General features: G+C 42.1%; 1 protein-coding gene across 1 annotated transcript in view; it reads right to left on the minus strand.

The window, feature by feature from the left end:
* Positions 1–17,327, minus strand: part of SI (sucrase-isomaltase) — a 1,019,699-nt gene that overhangs the window by 638,981 nt on the left and 363,391 nt on the right. Inside the window, exon 27 of the mRNA XM_069618482.1 lies at positions 10,237–10,405. Within this exon, the coding sequence (XP_069474583.1) occupies positions 10,237–10,405 (169 nt within the window). The remainder of the gene's footprint in view (positions 1–10,236; positions 10,406–17,327) is intronic.

Below are 17,327 nucleotides of genomic sequence, written 5' to 3' on the forward strand. Positions count from 1 at the left end.
TCACTCTAAGTAAACATTGCTGGTTTCTCACCCCCAGCCAGGCGTTCTAGTCAGGCCTAACGCTGCCTCACTCGGACTGGATAACTCCTGCCAGACCGAACACATACTCCTGATTCCTCAACCACCACACCTATTCGCTAGGAAGCAGCTACCACAGAAACTCTGCACCAGCTGCACACATACCTGGTGCGCACACGCACCTTTGACTCTCTCTAATCTCTCCACTGACCCGAACCTCGGTTCCCAAGGGCGTTCAACCTACCAGCGCCTTCAGACCATACCAATGGTATATAAGGCGCTATATAAATGCAAAATAACAATAACAATAACAATAAATCTGGGATCTTCAGAATACATTCGTAATGAGCGGCATTCTGATGCTGGTATCTGAATAGGTCAACCATTGTACCTTCCTCCTTTGCCAGTTGGAAAGAGTAGACGAAAAGCACGTGCTTCTAAACATTTTTCCCATATGCTGATTGGTGATCCTTTGGTTTGTCGCATTTGCTACGTTTCTAGTGCATCATCTATGGTGTCATTAGAGTTTAATGGATGAATTGTATAATGGTCTAAAATATTGGATACTGTAGCAGGATCTAGAAGTTCAAATTGACCAGGTTCTGGTGACTCTTGAATTATTTCAGTTGTTTCTCTTAAGTTTTCTTCAATATTTATTTCTTTGTAGTATTCATTATTGTCTTTTAGATATTGCAAGGCTTGTCTAACTTTATGTAAGTCTACGAGTTGTTGCCAAATTTGTTGGTCTTTTGTAGGTACACCATTTACTAAGACGATTAAATATTGCTCTATTGGACGTTGCACTCCCAGAGTGTGCATATTTTCTTTCAGATCTAATGGTAAATAAAATACTTTGCCACAAATGCCTTTCACCAATTCAGAGGGAGGTAATTTTGCTGTTTTTTGTTGAAGGCGTATTATTGCTTTAAATGGGTGCCATATTTGAATTATGATGCTCTCAATGATTGAGTTGTTGCAGGGGTTTTAGTAGTAGGAATAATTCCAAGTTATTTGTGATAGCACATGAAGGAGTTTGGTTGTTGTCAAGTTTTGTAGTGCAGTAACTGCAAAGTATTAAGGGGTCAGTTATTTTGTATTTGTTTTCTGCTATAAGGTAGAGAGCTAATTCAAACCATTTGGAATCTTCATTGTCTCTTATTTTGTATGTTACATATACAGTTTTTGTGTTACTTCTATAAAAAGTTCTGCGGCAACACACACACACACATGTTTTGGTACTTCAGTGGATGTACTTTTACATTTTAGCATTTCTTTTTTGTATGTGTGTAGTAGAAGGTTGCCATGTGTAGAATTGTTGCTAGTCTGTTGTAAAGTTATTGCATTTTGTAAATGGCTTTCACTTCCAAAATATTTTTTCTGGATATGCTCGATTTCTTTGAGTAGGTCTTTGGCTGTACCATGTAGAAGATTGTTATTTAAATTGGCTAGTGCTAAAGCAGGACTTTTAACATAGTACATTTTATAGACTAGATTTCTTATAGTTGAATGATGTGTTGATATCATTTTGATATGATGGAAGGTGCTTTTGCAAATAGGTCCTGAAATGCAGGCTAATGAATGTCCTTGTATCCTGTGTTTTTGCGCACTGGACAAGTATCCATATTTTGCAGCACTTTAATTTTGATTTTGTCTTTGCCTTTCACATACTGATTGAGGAACTGACGTAAAGATTTGAAAGATTTTTTGGGAATGTTACACATTGACGTGCTTGGCCATTTGTATACTGGACGTTATGGTTCAGTCGAATGGAGAGGTAATTCTGAGTTTTCTGGGGATATTTTTGTAAGCAGTATTTCTTGTTGCATTATGGTATTATTAAGTTTTTCAAAACCTCGTCCACTGCTATGTATGGCAATTGTGTTTGTTTGGTTTTGTTTGTATGCTTCTTCATTCAAATTTGGTTCTGTGCGCATGGTGTGACTCCATTCACCTCCACAGATATTCAAGAAGTTATTTTTGTTGACATTCCGTTTATTGAGAAGTCTTTTTTGTAATTTCGTAGTTCGTTTTGTTAGTGGTTTCATTCTATTTAACACTTAAATAAATAACTTTCATTTGAGAAGGATTGCCCTATCAAAGTTTCTAAGATACATTTTCTACGGTAGGTTTTAAGGGTTGTGCATGATTTGTCTCCTGTTTTCATAAGATTCTGAAGGACTCTGTGGTGGAACATTTTTGTTAAAATACTTTTTTAGGTATGTTACTTGCTAGTATATCAAGATTTATAGGAGCAGTTTTAGCAGTAGTGGTAGCTGAATTCTTGTTAATAAGTTTCTGTTTTGTGTTACATTTTGATAGAGGAGGCAATGTTTTTTGTACTGGAAGCCTGTTTTGTTTTGCTAAATGACTGTATTAGCTGTTTTGTTTGAACTTTTTGTACAAACTTACAAACTCTGCTAGAGATGGATGCTTATTTTGGACACTTGTTTTCATTTGCTCTATTTCTGAGATTCTTTCTATGGACTTGCTTTTTGGTAGGCATTCATTGGGGTCTGTTGAACAAAAAAGAAGGTATGGGTTGGGCCGTTCTGCAATGTATGTGTGCTGTGTGCATGAGTGTCTGAGTATGATGGTAAAGATGTATCTGGTGGTGGGTGATTGTGCATTGGGCAGCTACACTTAGTTGGGAAGGCTATTCTTCTATTTGTGTGTTACTATATTGCGTTTCAGATGACAGTAGAAACTGAGCTAGTGGTGAGGAAAAGCACTAATAGTAAATCTAATGGTATAAAATTAAAACAGTTCTTTGTTTTGTAGTACTAACATTTCTAGGGGTTGAGTTATGTTATTTTGTTACAACAAACAGGGATTTGTGTGCCATTCTGCCTGCTAATCCCTGTTTAATAAATGGGGATTTGTGGACAGAATGGTTCAGAAATCTCCATTTCTTTGGTGCACAAATTACATGAATGAACTACGCAGTGTGTTTGAGTAACAGTAAGAATATTAAGGTAGTATTGTACTTACTCTTTTTTGTGGAATGAGCAGGTTTCTTCGGATATGTTGTATGTAGTTCAGATGCTGCTGATTTTCAGGAGCGTGGTCTTCACTGCAATTGTAAAAGAAAGAAGTTAGTAATTTTGTGTTTTTATAGCACTGATGTTAATTTAGACGTTGATTTTTATGTTTTTGTAGTAGTATTCTTGTTTGATATCTGAACATAGTGTAAGCATGCATTTCATTTGACAATGTGCAGCCTTTATATTTTATTTACAATATGTCAGTTCAACATGGTTTGCAAATGAGTAGAATTTTAAGTGTATGCAATTCACTTGGTTTTTTAAAGCTGCGTTGTAGATAGCAGACTGGTTTCAAAGTGACAGTTGATTATAGTAAATGGGAAAAATTGCAATAAATTAATTTTATAGGTTATGCAGGTTTAGTGGCATTACTCTGTTTATATGCATTCATAAGAGTTGTACATGTACTGTGAATAAAATATGCATACCTGTAGTTTGTATTCATGCATGTAGACTTGTAGAGTAGTTTTTGTAGTAGGTGCTTTCCAATGATGTGAGACTTGTAATCAGAGTGATCAACAGTACATTTGAAGTGCGGAACTCTGATGATGGAGTTAGATGTAGAGGTCTTGGATGTGATTGGTGGATGGTTGTGTGACTGCTTAGCTGTATCCAATGCGGGAATGGCACCAACAGTGATGTGGAAAGAGTAGAAGGGGTGGCTAAGAGTTACATGCTTCACGGACACCGTGGCTGTCCGCGGATAGGGCGTGCCACATCCAGGGTTTTCCAGCAAATCCAGCATGGAAAGGGGACTGTAGGGATCGGCCAATCATGTGTTGAGGTTATGGATTTGTGTTGAAAGAGACTGTGTGTAGTGAAGATGGCAGAGATGGAGAAAGTCAGGGTGTTGGTGCTTGGAGATATGTTTATGCATGGTTTACAGCAGTATGCTCAATGCAGGCATGTGGAAAACAATTTCAATGTTAAAGGAGTAAAGGTGGTGTGGAGCACTGTGCCTGATTGCAATGTTCAGGCAATTGTACACATTTGTGAAGATATGGGCAGGATGAACAGTCCACATCTGGTAGTTTTGCACTATGGTGCTTTCCATTTGGGATACGTCAGTGCTGCTACTTTGTTGGCAGATTTGGAACACTTGGTTCAAGCAGTAATGAACATCCTTCCAAATGCAAAAGTAGTTTTTTCTGGATTACTACCTAGGGCAATATGGGACAATAGTTCTGTTTTTTGTCTTCAGTAAAACATTGGTAGGTGTGCAATCAACCGAGGCATGTGTGCTTTCATGCTTCGAGCTGATATGTTTTTATGTAATAATGAGAATATTGATTACAGTAATGCTGTTTATTTTAAAGAAGATGGCATTTCCTCATCTTTTTTGGGAAATGCCATGCTGTTTTGAAATCTAAGGGTTGCTTTGGAGAAGATTATGTGAAGATTTTAGTAGTAAAGTAAGAAGAAAAAAAGCCCCAAAAAATAAAAAATAACAGGTGTCTGTCAAGCATATGCAAAAAAAACAAAAAAACGGCTCTTTTCAGAGCCAACTTCAAAGGGGAAATGGGGCACCCTATTTAAATTTAGATTCACTACGCTCAGATTTTCGATATGTCTGCGGACATGGGGGTTGTCCACGGACACTGCGTATTACATACAGGGGTTTTGGGGTGGAGAGGCATGCAAATGAGAATGAGCAGAGCTAGGGATTGGTCAGTAAAGTTTACTGGGTGTGTTGTGTAAGGAGAGAGTTTGTCAGAACGTTTTTTTCCTGAGAGAAGAACAGATAGCTATGGCTGTGTGTTTCTGAAAACAGATTATCTGGATTTTGGGCGACTCATGGATACATTGGTTGGAGGTGCATTGCATACGCTGTGGAGTAGCTGCAGATCTTGGATTCCCTCTTGTGGAAGTGTACTGGCATGGAGTGTGTGGAATGAAGTGGCTGGACTTAGCACCTCTCTGTGCTACTTTAGAGACAGAGTATCATCCAGACATAATTATAATTAATTATGGAGGGAACAGTTTAGGACATGTGTCTGGAATTTCTTTGCAATTTGCAATGAAAGGAGGACTTGGGAAGGTCATGGACATGTTTCCAAATTCCCAAATAATTTTTTCTCGTATTGCGAAAAGACAAATGTGGCTGCGTTCTTCTTCATTTGGTCCACAAATGGAGAAAGCGAGGCACGATGTCAATAAGGTCGTTTGTGCCTTTGTAAGAGATGTTGTCATGTCCTCTTTTCACAATGAAAATATTATGTTTCGTAGCAAATACATTTTTTGCAGAGATGGAGTCCATTTTACTTATGCTGGCAAACTGATTTTTCTGAGAAATGTACAAAATGCTTTGCGACCTTTTTTCAAATTACAATCATCTATTTTGCAGTAGATGTTGACGATTTAAAGTTTTTGAAACACACAAAACCACCACCAAAAGGCTCTTTTCAGAGCCACCACTTCCTCCCAGAGAAAAGTGCATTGGTTTTGCTAGGGCAGCACCCTAAAACTGTATATGTCCTAGGACTGTCCGCGGACTTCCAAACAATGCACATGGCCCTGCACTGTTTACTTGCCACTTCTATTTTTAAACTGTGAAAGGCGGCTCTGAAAAGAGCCTTTTTTTTGTTCTTTTATATTTTTTTTGTTTTTTTACACACAACACACTAGCAGAGGAGGGGAAAGGAGGGTAATGAAGGGACACCAACCATGGGGATAAGAAAGGGCAGGTGGAGAGAGGAAGATGTAGGGTGGGCCTTTCTTAGGTAGGTATCAGGTCTTCTAATGCTCGGTGACTGTAGTCTCAAAAACTCTTCGAAGACTCTCCCCCCGGCAGAGTACTGCGTCGCATTACATACACAATATTGTGACCCTCGAAAGGTAAGGGTCAACAGCATCGTGAATGGCGTGTGAGGCAGCTGAAGGGATGCACTCTCCCACAGGAGTGTTTCTTGTGGTGAGAAGAGCAGAAACAGAGGATGTGGTAGAGGAACTCAACCTACTACGTTGATCACAATGTACAACCTTGCAAATGGCCCCAATGTGGAACAACGTTAGGTGTCACTTCATGGATGTCCTACCAAAGCTGTACGAACCACGTCTCCCACGACTCAGCACCATTTTGCACTGTTTGCAGATGACCTTGTTCGCACATGCTTTTGGTACGTTACCATGAATGGTAAACAACAGTCACATCCAAGACTCCCGGCTGTGCTGGAAGTAGGGAGTTCCTCTAACTCATACTCTTCATCCTCTTCATGCTCGTTCTCTACATCCTCACGCCTGTTCCCCTCTGCAGGTCCTTGAGGAGGTGGTGGTGGTAGAGGGTTTGGGGGTGGTGCTGAGGCAGATGTAACAACAGCAGCCATGGATGCCATCAGGGTTGATGAGATAATCTCAGCAAGAGCAGCAAAGGCAGCAAAAGTCAATCTGCAATAGCCAGAAGTAAAATGAACATCAGCTCTGGGGTGTGGCCTATTATATGGGTGGAGGGGTGTGCTTCGCGGACAGATCGAACACCCCAAAAAGGTTCAAAAAGTTCCGAAAATTATGTGGAAAGCCAGGGTCATTGTCTGGGACATGTGCAATGGTGAATGTTTACTGTGAAATAATTTGGATTGTCTGAAAAAGTTATTTTAAAATGTTGGGGAACCGGACAGTGTCCGCAAATTAGGACACACGCTCAGAGTGGGTGCGGTCACATGATGACATCGGGAACACGTCCACGAAGGGAACGGGTGTCCGCAGGACACCAAATGCATAGGAACGTTCGTGCACATGTGCACGGGTGTTCTACAGACAGTGTTCGGTTCCTCAAACAAATTAAAAGTGCAACACAAGTGAGATGGACAGTTACGGACAGGTGTGATGTTCGCAGGACTTACGGGTGTGGTGCGCATGTGCGTAGATGTTCTGCAGACTGTACGGACAGGTGTGGTGTCCTTAGGACACCTCCATTTTGTTTAACTACGGACATCCCAGACACCACACGTGTTCTTAGGACAGTTTCAACTTGCCTGCGGATGGTGTGGACAGGTATACTGTCCTTAGGATGCCCCCATTTTGTTCATTTACGGACATCCCGGACACCGGGTGTGTTCTAAGAACAGTTCCACCTTGGTTTCGAAGGGTACGGACAGTTATAGTGTCCTTAGGACACCCGCATTTTGCTAATTACAGACATTCCGGACAGGTACACTGTCCGCGGACACCCCAACTGACTTTTAAAAAAAAGAAGACACAAAGGATTGAATTAAAAGACACATAATATTTTTTTTTATTGTATACAGATACACAATTTATGAAAGAGAGGGGGAAGCAGAAACTGATACAAATAGAGGGGAATTAGGGGTTTGGAAAGGATGGATGGGAGGAGATGAAGGGATTGAAGTCTCATCAAAACGTTTTTCTTCGTGTAGAGGGTTTGGGGCTAGTTGACTGGGACATGGAGAATGGGAACATGTACATGTGGGACAAGGGTATTATTTTTTTTTCTTTTATGTGGTCCTCCACAAAATGTTTCAAAAGATTGAAATTTTCCATGAGCATGTCCATTTTTTGTTCCATGCGCTGCAGAGTGTTTTCCAATGTGTCTTTTGGTGTATTATTTTCAATGTTTGTATGGTCTGTTAAAAAAATATATATATATATATGTTAAGTGCACATAAAGTAATGATTTTTAATTTGCTTATAAAGAGAAGTGTCTACCATTGGTATTACTGTCTTAAGACATTTCCTTACGTGGGAAATTTCCCTCAAGTCATTCCAAAGTACTGGACATTTCTGTGTAAAAAACAAAACTACATTAATTTTAGTGTACCTAATACAAAAAGTTTAGAAATATATAAGAAAAATGAAGTTTACTTACTAGTTTCTGGTAAGTTGTATTCTTACTGTTGTGTAGGTCTACTGTTGATCCTAGCTGTGCAGTTTCTGTGAGGTAATTATGTTGGAGGCATATCTTTTTTGTTTTGGTATATTCCATTTTAGTACATATGGTATTTAAATGGATGGTTGATGTGTTAGATATATAGGTTCCACTTCTTATTTATTATTACATATAATGTGTTTATGTGCTGCTTTTTGAATTTTTGCAGTGTTTATATGGCATGATCGAACAATTTAAGATACCCCCTGAGTGTTAGGGTAGTGTTGATGCTGTCTGCGTCCATTCGCGGACATACGCACAGTCCACGGACATCAAAATCATTAGCAGGCGGTTCAGTTTGTTCTATATTACATGTATATAAAGTAAGGGAATCCTAGTAAACATCAATCAAATTCACACTATGAAAATGTATATTCATTAAAAAAAACGTTGATAAAGGGAGGTTATGTTTAAGTTGTACTACTAAAAACCTATGAAATTCAGTAAAATAACTTTGTTGAAATTCGCCAGTTATGGTAATCTGAGCAACCATAACTCACACCACCACCGTGCACTGCTAAGACCAACACCCAGGACTTCAAAGATGACATCACACATGTCATTGATGACATAACATGTGCATTTAACTTTCATGAAAACTCTGTACAAGAGATTCTTATTGTAATGTTAATAAAAAAGTGTCAAGGATCATTGGAATAAATATCATGAGGTATGTAGTGCATTAAGTAATGCATTAATCCAAATAGCATTGTATTATGAAGTTTTTTCCAATATACTAAGGTACACATGTACTAACATAGGCATAGTGTGCAGCAGACATGATGAAGCTGCAATACTAATAATCTTGCCATGTTAAATACTAACATTATAAATGCTTTCTTATTACAGTCTTGCATACTGTGACACATTTAATAAGTACCTAATCAAACCCCCTTACTACATTATTGCATTACTGCACACAAAACACAAACACACAACAACACATACAAATAGAGCATATACAGGGAACGTGAAGTAAACAAAAAAACAGCAGTATTGCCCGACAATCTTCATAACCTAACTTATCATCTTCATGCACAGAAAACATTGCTCTGCTTCAAAGCTACTACTTCCCTATGTATAACTATCACATATTGTGACTAGACCCTAAAGAATGTAGTGTAAGTGCAACGTGTAGAAATATGAGCATATCCAGGAAAAGTACAGAAATAAAAAACAACAGAACTATAAGACAGTGTTGATAACCTTACTAATCATCTTCATACATAGAAAGCATTGCTGTCTTCCAAGGCTGTGTTTTCCCCTTTGTATATATTTCATATGCTTTGAGTGGACCTTAAGTGAATTACTGTAAGAACATATTTGAAGTATAAGTCTACAAATATAGTACTTTGTACTATAGTATAGTGATTTTTTAGTTCCTGTTACTGGACTAGATATATCAGTAAAGGAAAAATGAATGAGCCAGGCATGTGATGTCATCAGTGATGTCATCAATGACATTTGTGATGTCATCTTTGATGTCCTGGGTGCTAGTCTTAGCAGTGCACAGTGGTGGCGCGAGTTATGGTTGCTTAGCTTGCCATAACTGGCGAATTTCAGTTTTTTTTCGGCTTTACTTGGAACCATAACGTCCCTTTAACAATTTTTTTACTGAATATATATATATATATATATATACATATATATATATATATATATATATATATATATATATATATATGTATATATATATATATATATATATATGTATATATATATATATATATATATATATATATATTCATTGAACAAACTTTGTTGAAGGGAAATTATGGTTAAGTTGCACTAATAAAAACATCAAATTCAATGAAAAAACTTTGTTAAATGGACGTTATGAAAAATTGTTGTTAAAGGGACATTATGGTTAAGTTGCACTAATAAAAACATATGAAACTCAATGAAAAAACGTTGTTAAAGGGACATTGTGGTTACAAGCAAAACCGAAAAACCTCAGAAATTCACCAGTTATGGTAAGCTAAACAACCATAACTCAGGCCACCACCATACACTGCTAAGACTAACACCCTGGACATCAAAGATGACATCACAAATAATTATTGATTATAGTCAATAGCTATAAATACATATTTTGTGTCCACATGTTCATTGAGAAGGCCATCTAGGGCACAATTATTCATTCAGCATTGGCCTAATATATTTGTCTGTGAATACATTACACACATGCTCCTAAAATTAATAGGATTCTACATTTATAATAGGCATTACAAAATATGAAATTAAATAAGTTGCATTTTGTTATATTTGGTCTGTATATTATTGGCAAATACTTACACCAGGGGGCACGTCCTTTGCAAACATTCCCCAGGTATTCCAATTCAAATCATGACGAAAGGTTTTGTGTTCAGTTTCTCCGAATCCGTATACATAGTTTGAGGGTAAACGGGTTGAGATCTGTATGAACATATCCGAGAAGGTGAATCCTGGCACCTGTGAATCCCAACTGGAAAGAAATTGTTTTATTAAAAAGAGTAAATCAAAGCAAAAAGTTAAAGAAAGTTCTAGCTGATAGTGTTCACATTTTCAATTTAAAATGAACATGCCCCCAGTTTTGGAATATTGTGCCCTCATGTTAATTAATTTCCAAACTGGAAGCTCTCCAACAGAATATTTGGTAATTTTATTAAAATATCAGTCCTTGCTGGTTGCAGCAAAGGCAATGGTGGCCAGCCACTATGGGGGGCCAGCCCCCACCTGAGCCGCAGGCCGCCATCTCACCTGATTGACAGGCAACATAGTTCCCTGTGTCCTCAATTTTCACAGAAGACTGTGCCATCTGGCTCTCTACATAGGTGCGTCCCCGCCACGTTATTTTTTTTAATTTTTAATTTGTGCAGAGCCTTTGGGTAAGTAGGATAGCGGGGAGTCAGAAGACTGGTCTAGCCGGATCACCTTATTACGCCATTAGCGTAGACATCGACAGTAACGACAGCTGCAGGCCACCATCCTGTGCTGGTAAGCATGCCAGCCACTGTACCCCGCGCACAATAGTTTGCAGTTGTATACCCTGTAGCTCCTCGCACAACAGCTGGAGCACACTCACCAGCCACGAGGGCCTGACCCAAAATGGTGGCCCGCTTTTAGCATTGTGGTTGATAAGCAATCATCACACACAGCCAGGATAGGCTGCTCCGCGCTTTTTTCACAACGACTCGCCACCATAAGGTGAGAGCCGGCACATCCCTAAGGGCTGGCCACCATAAGGGCGACTTCCTGTCTGCGCCTGTCTGCCTCTCATACTCCACCATGACCAGGGTGCAAGATTACTCAAGCAAGCAAGAATCTCCACGAAAGCCCCTAATCACTACCGATGGTAATATTCGAAGGTACGCCATGCAATTCACACTCCCAGAGTGAGTAGACTACTCCGTATTCCTACCCTGGATTTCCTACACGGACGGCATCCACCTCTGCTAACCATGGTCCACTCGCAGTATCTCGCTCACTGTAGTGCTAACACAAGCCCTCACTCCATGCTGCCGCTGCCCAGGAAAGTAAACAACATCAGAGTACTGTCTGCTGAACCCTGCCTTGCGCTGCCTGTTAACTATTAGCTGCATCTAGCCGCTATAACATTGCCAGCCAATTTTTGTACTGCATTCTACATCTGCCCTCTAGCTGATAGTTGCACCTAGCTGCTATAACATTGCCTGCCAATTTGTGTACTGCATTCTGCATCTGCCCTCTAGCTGATAGTTGCATGTAGCCGCTATAACATTTCCTGCCAACTTGTGTACTGCATTCTGCATCTGCCCTCTAGCTGATAGTTGCATCTAGCCGCTATAAAATGGCCTGCCAATTTGTGTACTGCAGTCTGCATCTGTCCACTAGCTGATAGTTGCATCTTGCCACTATAACTTTGCCTGCCAATTTGTGTACTGCATTCTGCATCTGCCCTCTACCTGATAGTTGCATCTAGCTGCTATACCACTGCCTGTTAAATATATCAAACCATCAAACAGCCTAACCCAATGTATCCAACCACCTCACACAAAACACTCCACAGGCTCACATGCCAACACACACCTCTCATCCTCCCTGCCCCTTTACTACTCACTACACTAGCGTTCACAATAGTAACTCTCCTGTACTCATCCTCAACCATGTTATCCACACAACCCACACCACCTCTCTCACAGATCTCTAACTCACCAAAAAATCATACCAACTCCACTCCATCATATATTCCACTCACTGAAACCCACACATCTCACACAGACATCAGGAATTTAAGATTAAGAACACGCACCTTCCAGCCATCCATCCTCAGCCTATCTAAATCAACCTTCCACAGAAACCTATCACTAAACCAGTGCACTAAAGCCTCCTACCAGGCTCTTACCAAACACACCCAATGTAACTCAGCAACCTCTTCCCAGAACCCCCCCCCCCCCCAACGCTCAGGCTCTCATATACTGAAATCCCTTAAACCAGCACTACAAAAACATGACTACACCCACACCCACCTCAGGCCACAACACTACCCACACCCTTTCATCTTCTTCTAAGATTATCAAAGCATCTGAGGCACTCAAATGTGCACTCATTAATGCCCGATCCCTCCCAGCCCATGCCCTCAAAATCAATGACCTCATTGTCACATCATAAACCACCATTTTCCAATGACCCAAAGGTCTTGGCAGACATCTACTCTTGCACCCTTACTACAGCCATCAACCATCTTCAAAGATCTCATCTCTCCTCCTGCTAGCCCCAATGAAATAACCAAAGACCAAGCCTGGTGTAACAGTATACAAGAAGCACTTCTTAATAAAATCTCACTCCTCCAAAACAAAATACGAACCCAACATTCTCTTCTCTTATCCAACCCAGACACGGCCGACCTCCCTCCTATTACTACACAGAAGCCCACCCCTCCTCTCTTTACATTCAGAAATGTCTCAGAATCCGAAGTCACTACACTCTTGCAACACATCACACTCCATATGCAAAGGTGACATCTGCCCACCCAACATCATTAAAGACAGCGCTGTCTCATTGGTCCCACTGATCACAGCATTCATCAATGCATCATTCTCCTCAGGCCTCGTCCTTGCTAACCTCAAAGAAGCCTGGGTATGTCCCCTTCCCAAGAAACCATCCCTAAACCCATCATCCCCTAGTAACTACCGTCATATAACAACCATCCCTTTCCTCCTCAAAATCCTGGGCAAGGCCGCCCACAACCAAATCCAGCACTTCCTTGAAACCCATTCAATCTTAGGAAAAGGCAATAAGGGTTCCACAAAGGCCATGGCATGGAATCTGACCTCCTGGACTTAAAGAACCAAATCACCAAAACAATGGACACTGGAAAACCAGCCCTCCTCCTACTACTAGACCTATCTGCCGCATTCGACCTCATAGATCACAAAACTTTCACCTTCAACCTCACTAGCGCGGCCCACTTCTCTAACCATTCCACCTCCTGGATCTCCTCTTTCTTAGAAGGCAGAGTTATGAAAGTCTTCTCAGACATAGCTAACGGCACCCCCACCACCATCCACAATGGTGTACCACAGGGTTCCTGCACTGCCCCCACACTCTAAAATATGTTCACCAAGCCCCTTTTTGACAAACTTGACTCCCTCGGCATAGCCTATACAAATTATGCTGATGAGAGTCAAGTCCTCCTCCCCCTCACAGGTTCCTGTGATCACTGCCTCTCCGTTGCTAGAGCTACCATAGGAGCCAAGCTGGACTATTGTAATTCCCTCATAGTAGGCACCTCTGAATAAAACCTGAACCGGCTTCAGACAGTACAGAACAACGCGCTCAGAGCAGCCCTCAATATCCCTAAGAGAGATCACATTACCCAAGCTAGGAGAGATGCTCACTGGCTTCCAGTTAAGGATCGAATAACTTTTAAGACACTGACCTTAACCCACAAATGCCTTAGGCTCACTGCCCCATCGTATCTTTCCGAAACTGTTAACCGTGACACCTCCACACGCCCCAGGAGGACACACCACACCACCCTACTACACATACCTTCATTCAAAGGAGCTAAAGCTGGAGGTATAGGCTTCCCTTATCAAGTCCCAAACTCTGGAATGCCCTCCCCACTGCTCTCCGTGCTGAAACTTCCCTCTCCATATTCCGCATAGTCCTTAAGGCCACACTATTCAAGTGACCCACCTTATGCCCTATGACAAATGTAACCAAGTATGCATATTTTGCTGTTTTTTTGCTGTTCTGTACCTACAATTATTACTCACGTATGTAACTGCTACTTTAATCCACTGTAACCAGCTATGATATTTTCTACTGCTATTTGTAACATACATGCTGTAACAGCGCCACGGTGCCTCGAGGCTGATGCACGCTTTAAAAATCCTGATAAATAAATAAATAAATGCTGCCTGACAGGAGAAGAGTCTCTCCTGTCAATCAACTTGTTCATGTTGCAGAGACCTTCAACGTGAGTAGGCTGATTGAGAGGAGAGCCATCCTATCCTTTCAGGCAGGGTGCCTATGTCCCCAGAGGAGGGGATGGACATCCAGTCCTCCCCATGGCTGTGCAGGCACGTGTGGATGCATGTAGGCAAGGTAAGTATATTTTCTTATTTATTTTAATGTGTATCAATGCATGCATGTATGGATTGTATGCTTGTATGTATGTATTTTAGTATTTGTTGTGTGTGAATGGTGTGCTAACGTGCAGGTCAAAGTGTTGCTGTGTGTTAGGTGTGTGTGAGTGTCAGACGTCATCCCTAAATAGAGAGCAGGCCCCTACATTTAGGCGTGGGGGCTGCTTTGAACATGGCATTCCTTTTGCTTTAGCCTGGATGGACACCCTTCTGTGCATCCATGGTAAAGCAACCATTGGCCTACATAGGCCAGTCAGTGCATGTAATAACACTTATCTTTGCTTTACCCAGTTACTGTTCATCAAGGGTAAAGAAAACACGATTTGGTTAGACTGATCTACATTCAAGGCTGGGTATGGAGATGGGGCGCACTAGGGCATTGAGGAGCCTTTAAAAAACTCAGTTGTGCTGGCACGGCAGTGGCCGTGGAGCCCTATGTAAAATAAAAGGCTCACCCAAACTGGTGCTCCGGTGGTGCCCTACATAGGTGAAAAGGTCCCCGCCCTTTGGGAGGAGCTTTTGACTTACTTTGGGTGCTACTGCTGCACCAGCATTGTGGGGTAGCTCTATTACAAAGGGCACAGCTGCCATGCCATCTCAGGGGAGGGGGGCTTTCAAGGGCTTCCCCGAGCTGGCATGGTGGAGGCACCCTTTTTCATGAAAAATGACCCGCTCTCGTGCTGGTATGGGCACTCCAGCTTGGGAGCGGGAAGCTTTTCATTTTAATAGGGCACCGCTGCCATGCCAGCAAAGGAAAGCCTTTGAAAGGCTCCCCCGTTCTGGAATTGTTTCAGCGCGCTATTTAAGTGAAAACTTCCCTGCTCCAGTGCTGGACCAGAAGCTTTTCACTTTAATAGGGGGTCCACTGCCACACCAGATAGGTGCAACCTTTGAAAGGCTTCCGAAAGCAAGCATGCCGGCGGCACCCTATTTAAATGAAAAGCTCCCCACTTCACTGTTAGAGAAGGGAGTTTCTCAATGAACTAGGCCAAAAAACATATAGGGGGTCATTACGAGGTTGGAGGTAATGGAAAAACGATGCCGGTAAGGGATTACCGGCACCCCATACCTCTATGGGCTATTCTGACTCAACAAGCTGGTATTAGCGCCACCGCTGATAGCGTGCTCCCCCGTACCGGCATGCGCGCAGGCACGCGGCCCTTGGGCCCGGCAATAGCGGGGTGTCGCTAACAGGAGGACTTCACAACTCAGGCGGACATGCAAATACCGGCATCATGAAGGCGGTAATGAGGCGTACCGGGATGCTGGCAATACCAGCATCGCGAACCACCCACAAACAGCAATGTCCAGTGTTCCCAACTGCCAGATATGCACACAATCAGCACAGGTGGAGGCAATGGAGTCTGGGCCAGCACAAAAGGAGCACACCCACACACCACACCCCTCACCACACCAAAATGATTCCACTTGTAGTAGCAATACTGGGGCTGGAGGACATGCTTACATTGCTATAATAGCAACAACAACAGGCACCACAGAGGAGACGCGGGAGGAGAAGGAGGGTGAGATAGGCCTAGCAAGCCCCACCAGTGCAGCCAGCGGTACCACGCAGGCATCCCCCAATACCTCGCATCAGAGCCAGTCCATTCAACCTAACCCCTGAGCAGATCCACACCCTCTACCGTCTGGACCGGGACACCATCACCACCATTGTGGACATGATACACGACAACATCGTCAGCCTCATTGAAATATGCACAGCCATCCCACCTCTACTGCAGGTAGTGTCTGTGCTCCACTTCCTGGCGACAGGCACCTACCAGCATGCAGTGGGGCACATGCATGGCATATCACAACCCTCATTTTCTTGCATGCTGAACCAAGTGCTGGATGCCCTGCTGAAGCACACAAGGGAGTGCATATCCCTACCACGGACTGCCCAGGAGATCTTTGAAACTAAAGTTGGCTTCCATGCACTGGCAGGCATGCCAAATTGTGTTGGTGCACTTGACTGCACCCATGTGGAATTGGGTGTCCCGCATGCAACAGTTGCATGACAGGCACATGGCAGTGAAATGGGGGCAGATGCACACACCACCATGGTGCCATTGTTGTGGTGACAGCACAATGTGCAGATCCCAAAACATTGTGCCCCAAAGCATTCTAAACTGAACATGACAACCATTTCCCATAGCAATGAAGTAATCTGCACACCTATAACAACATGCCAAACGTAAAACCACCCCACATCCCACAACATGTGCACCACCCATCATGGGACCTCACCCTCCGTAACACAATCAGCAATATGCTGTGAGTATTCACAATGTACATGCCTGCAGCAAATCAATACACAGGACAAGCATTCATGAGAGTGCACAAAACAAAACCACCAAGGGAATCCACTGCTTGTCACAGGGCCACCACCACAGTAGTGCAGCATGTCACCATGGGAATAATCAGCGCTGAATGCCAAATAATGCAGAGACTACTGCCAACATTGCCAGTTAGAAAATCATACAGAACACTACACATCACATATATATCACAAGCACAGTGGTATGTGTCCACAATGCATGAGCAACATCAAGGCATTGTACACCATGTATCATCTTGAAGATGCAATCCACACCATAAGACATGGCACAGCATACATTGAGTGAAGTAAAAATATGCGCATGCAACCAGGGACATGTGCATTTGACCAATAAATATCTGCCAGCATGTGTGATAAGTACAGCCTTCCATCATGAATCGACTAACACATACCTTATTTTGCTCCCATGCAGGTGATAGTGGCTATCCCTTGAAGCC

The sequence above is a fragment of the Ambystoma mexicanum genome, chromosome 10, assembly GCF_040938575.1.
Source record: "Ambystoma mexicanum isolate Mex_15411 chromosome 10, UKY_AmexF1_1, whole genome shotgun sequence".
Lineage (NCBI taxonomy): Eukaryota > Metazoa > Chordata > Amphibia > Caudata > Ambystomatidae > Ambystoma > Ambystoma mexicanum.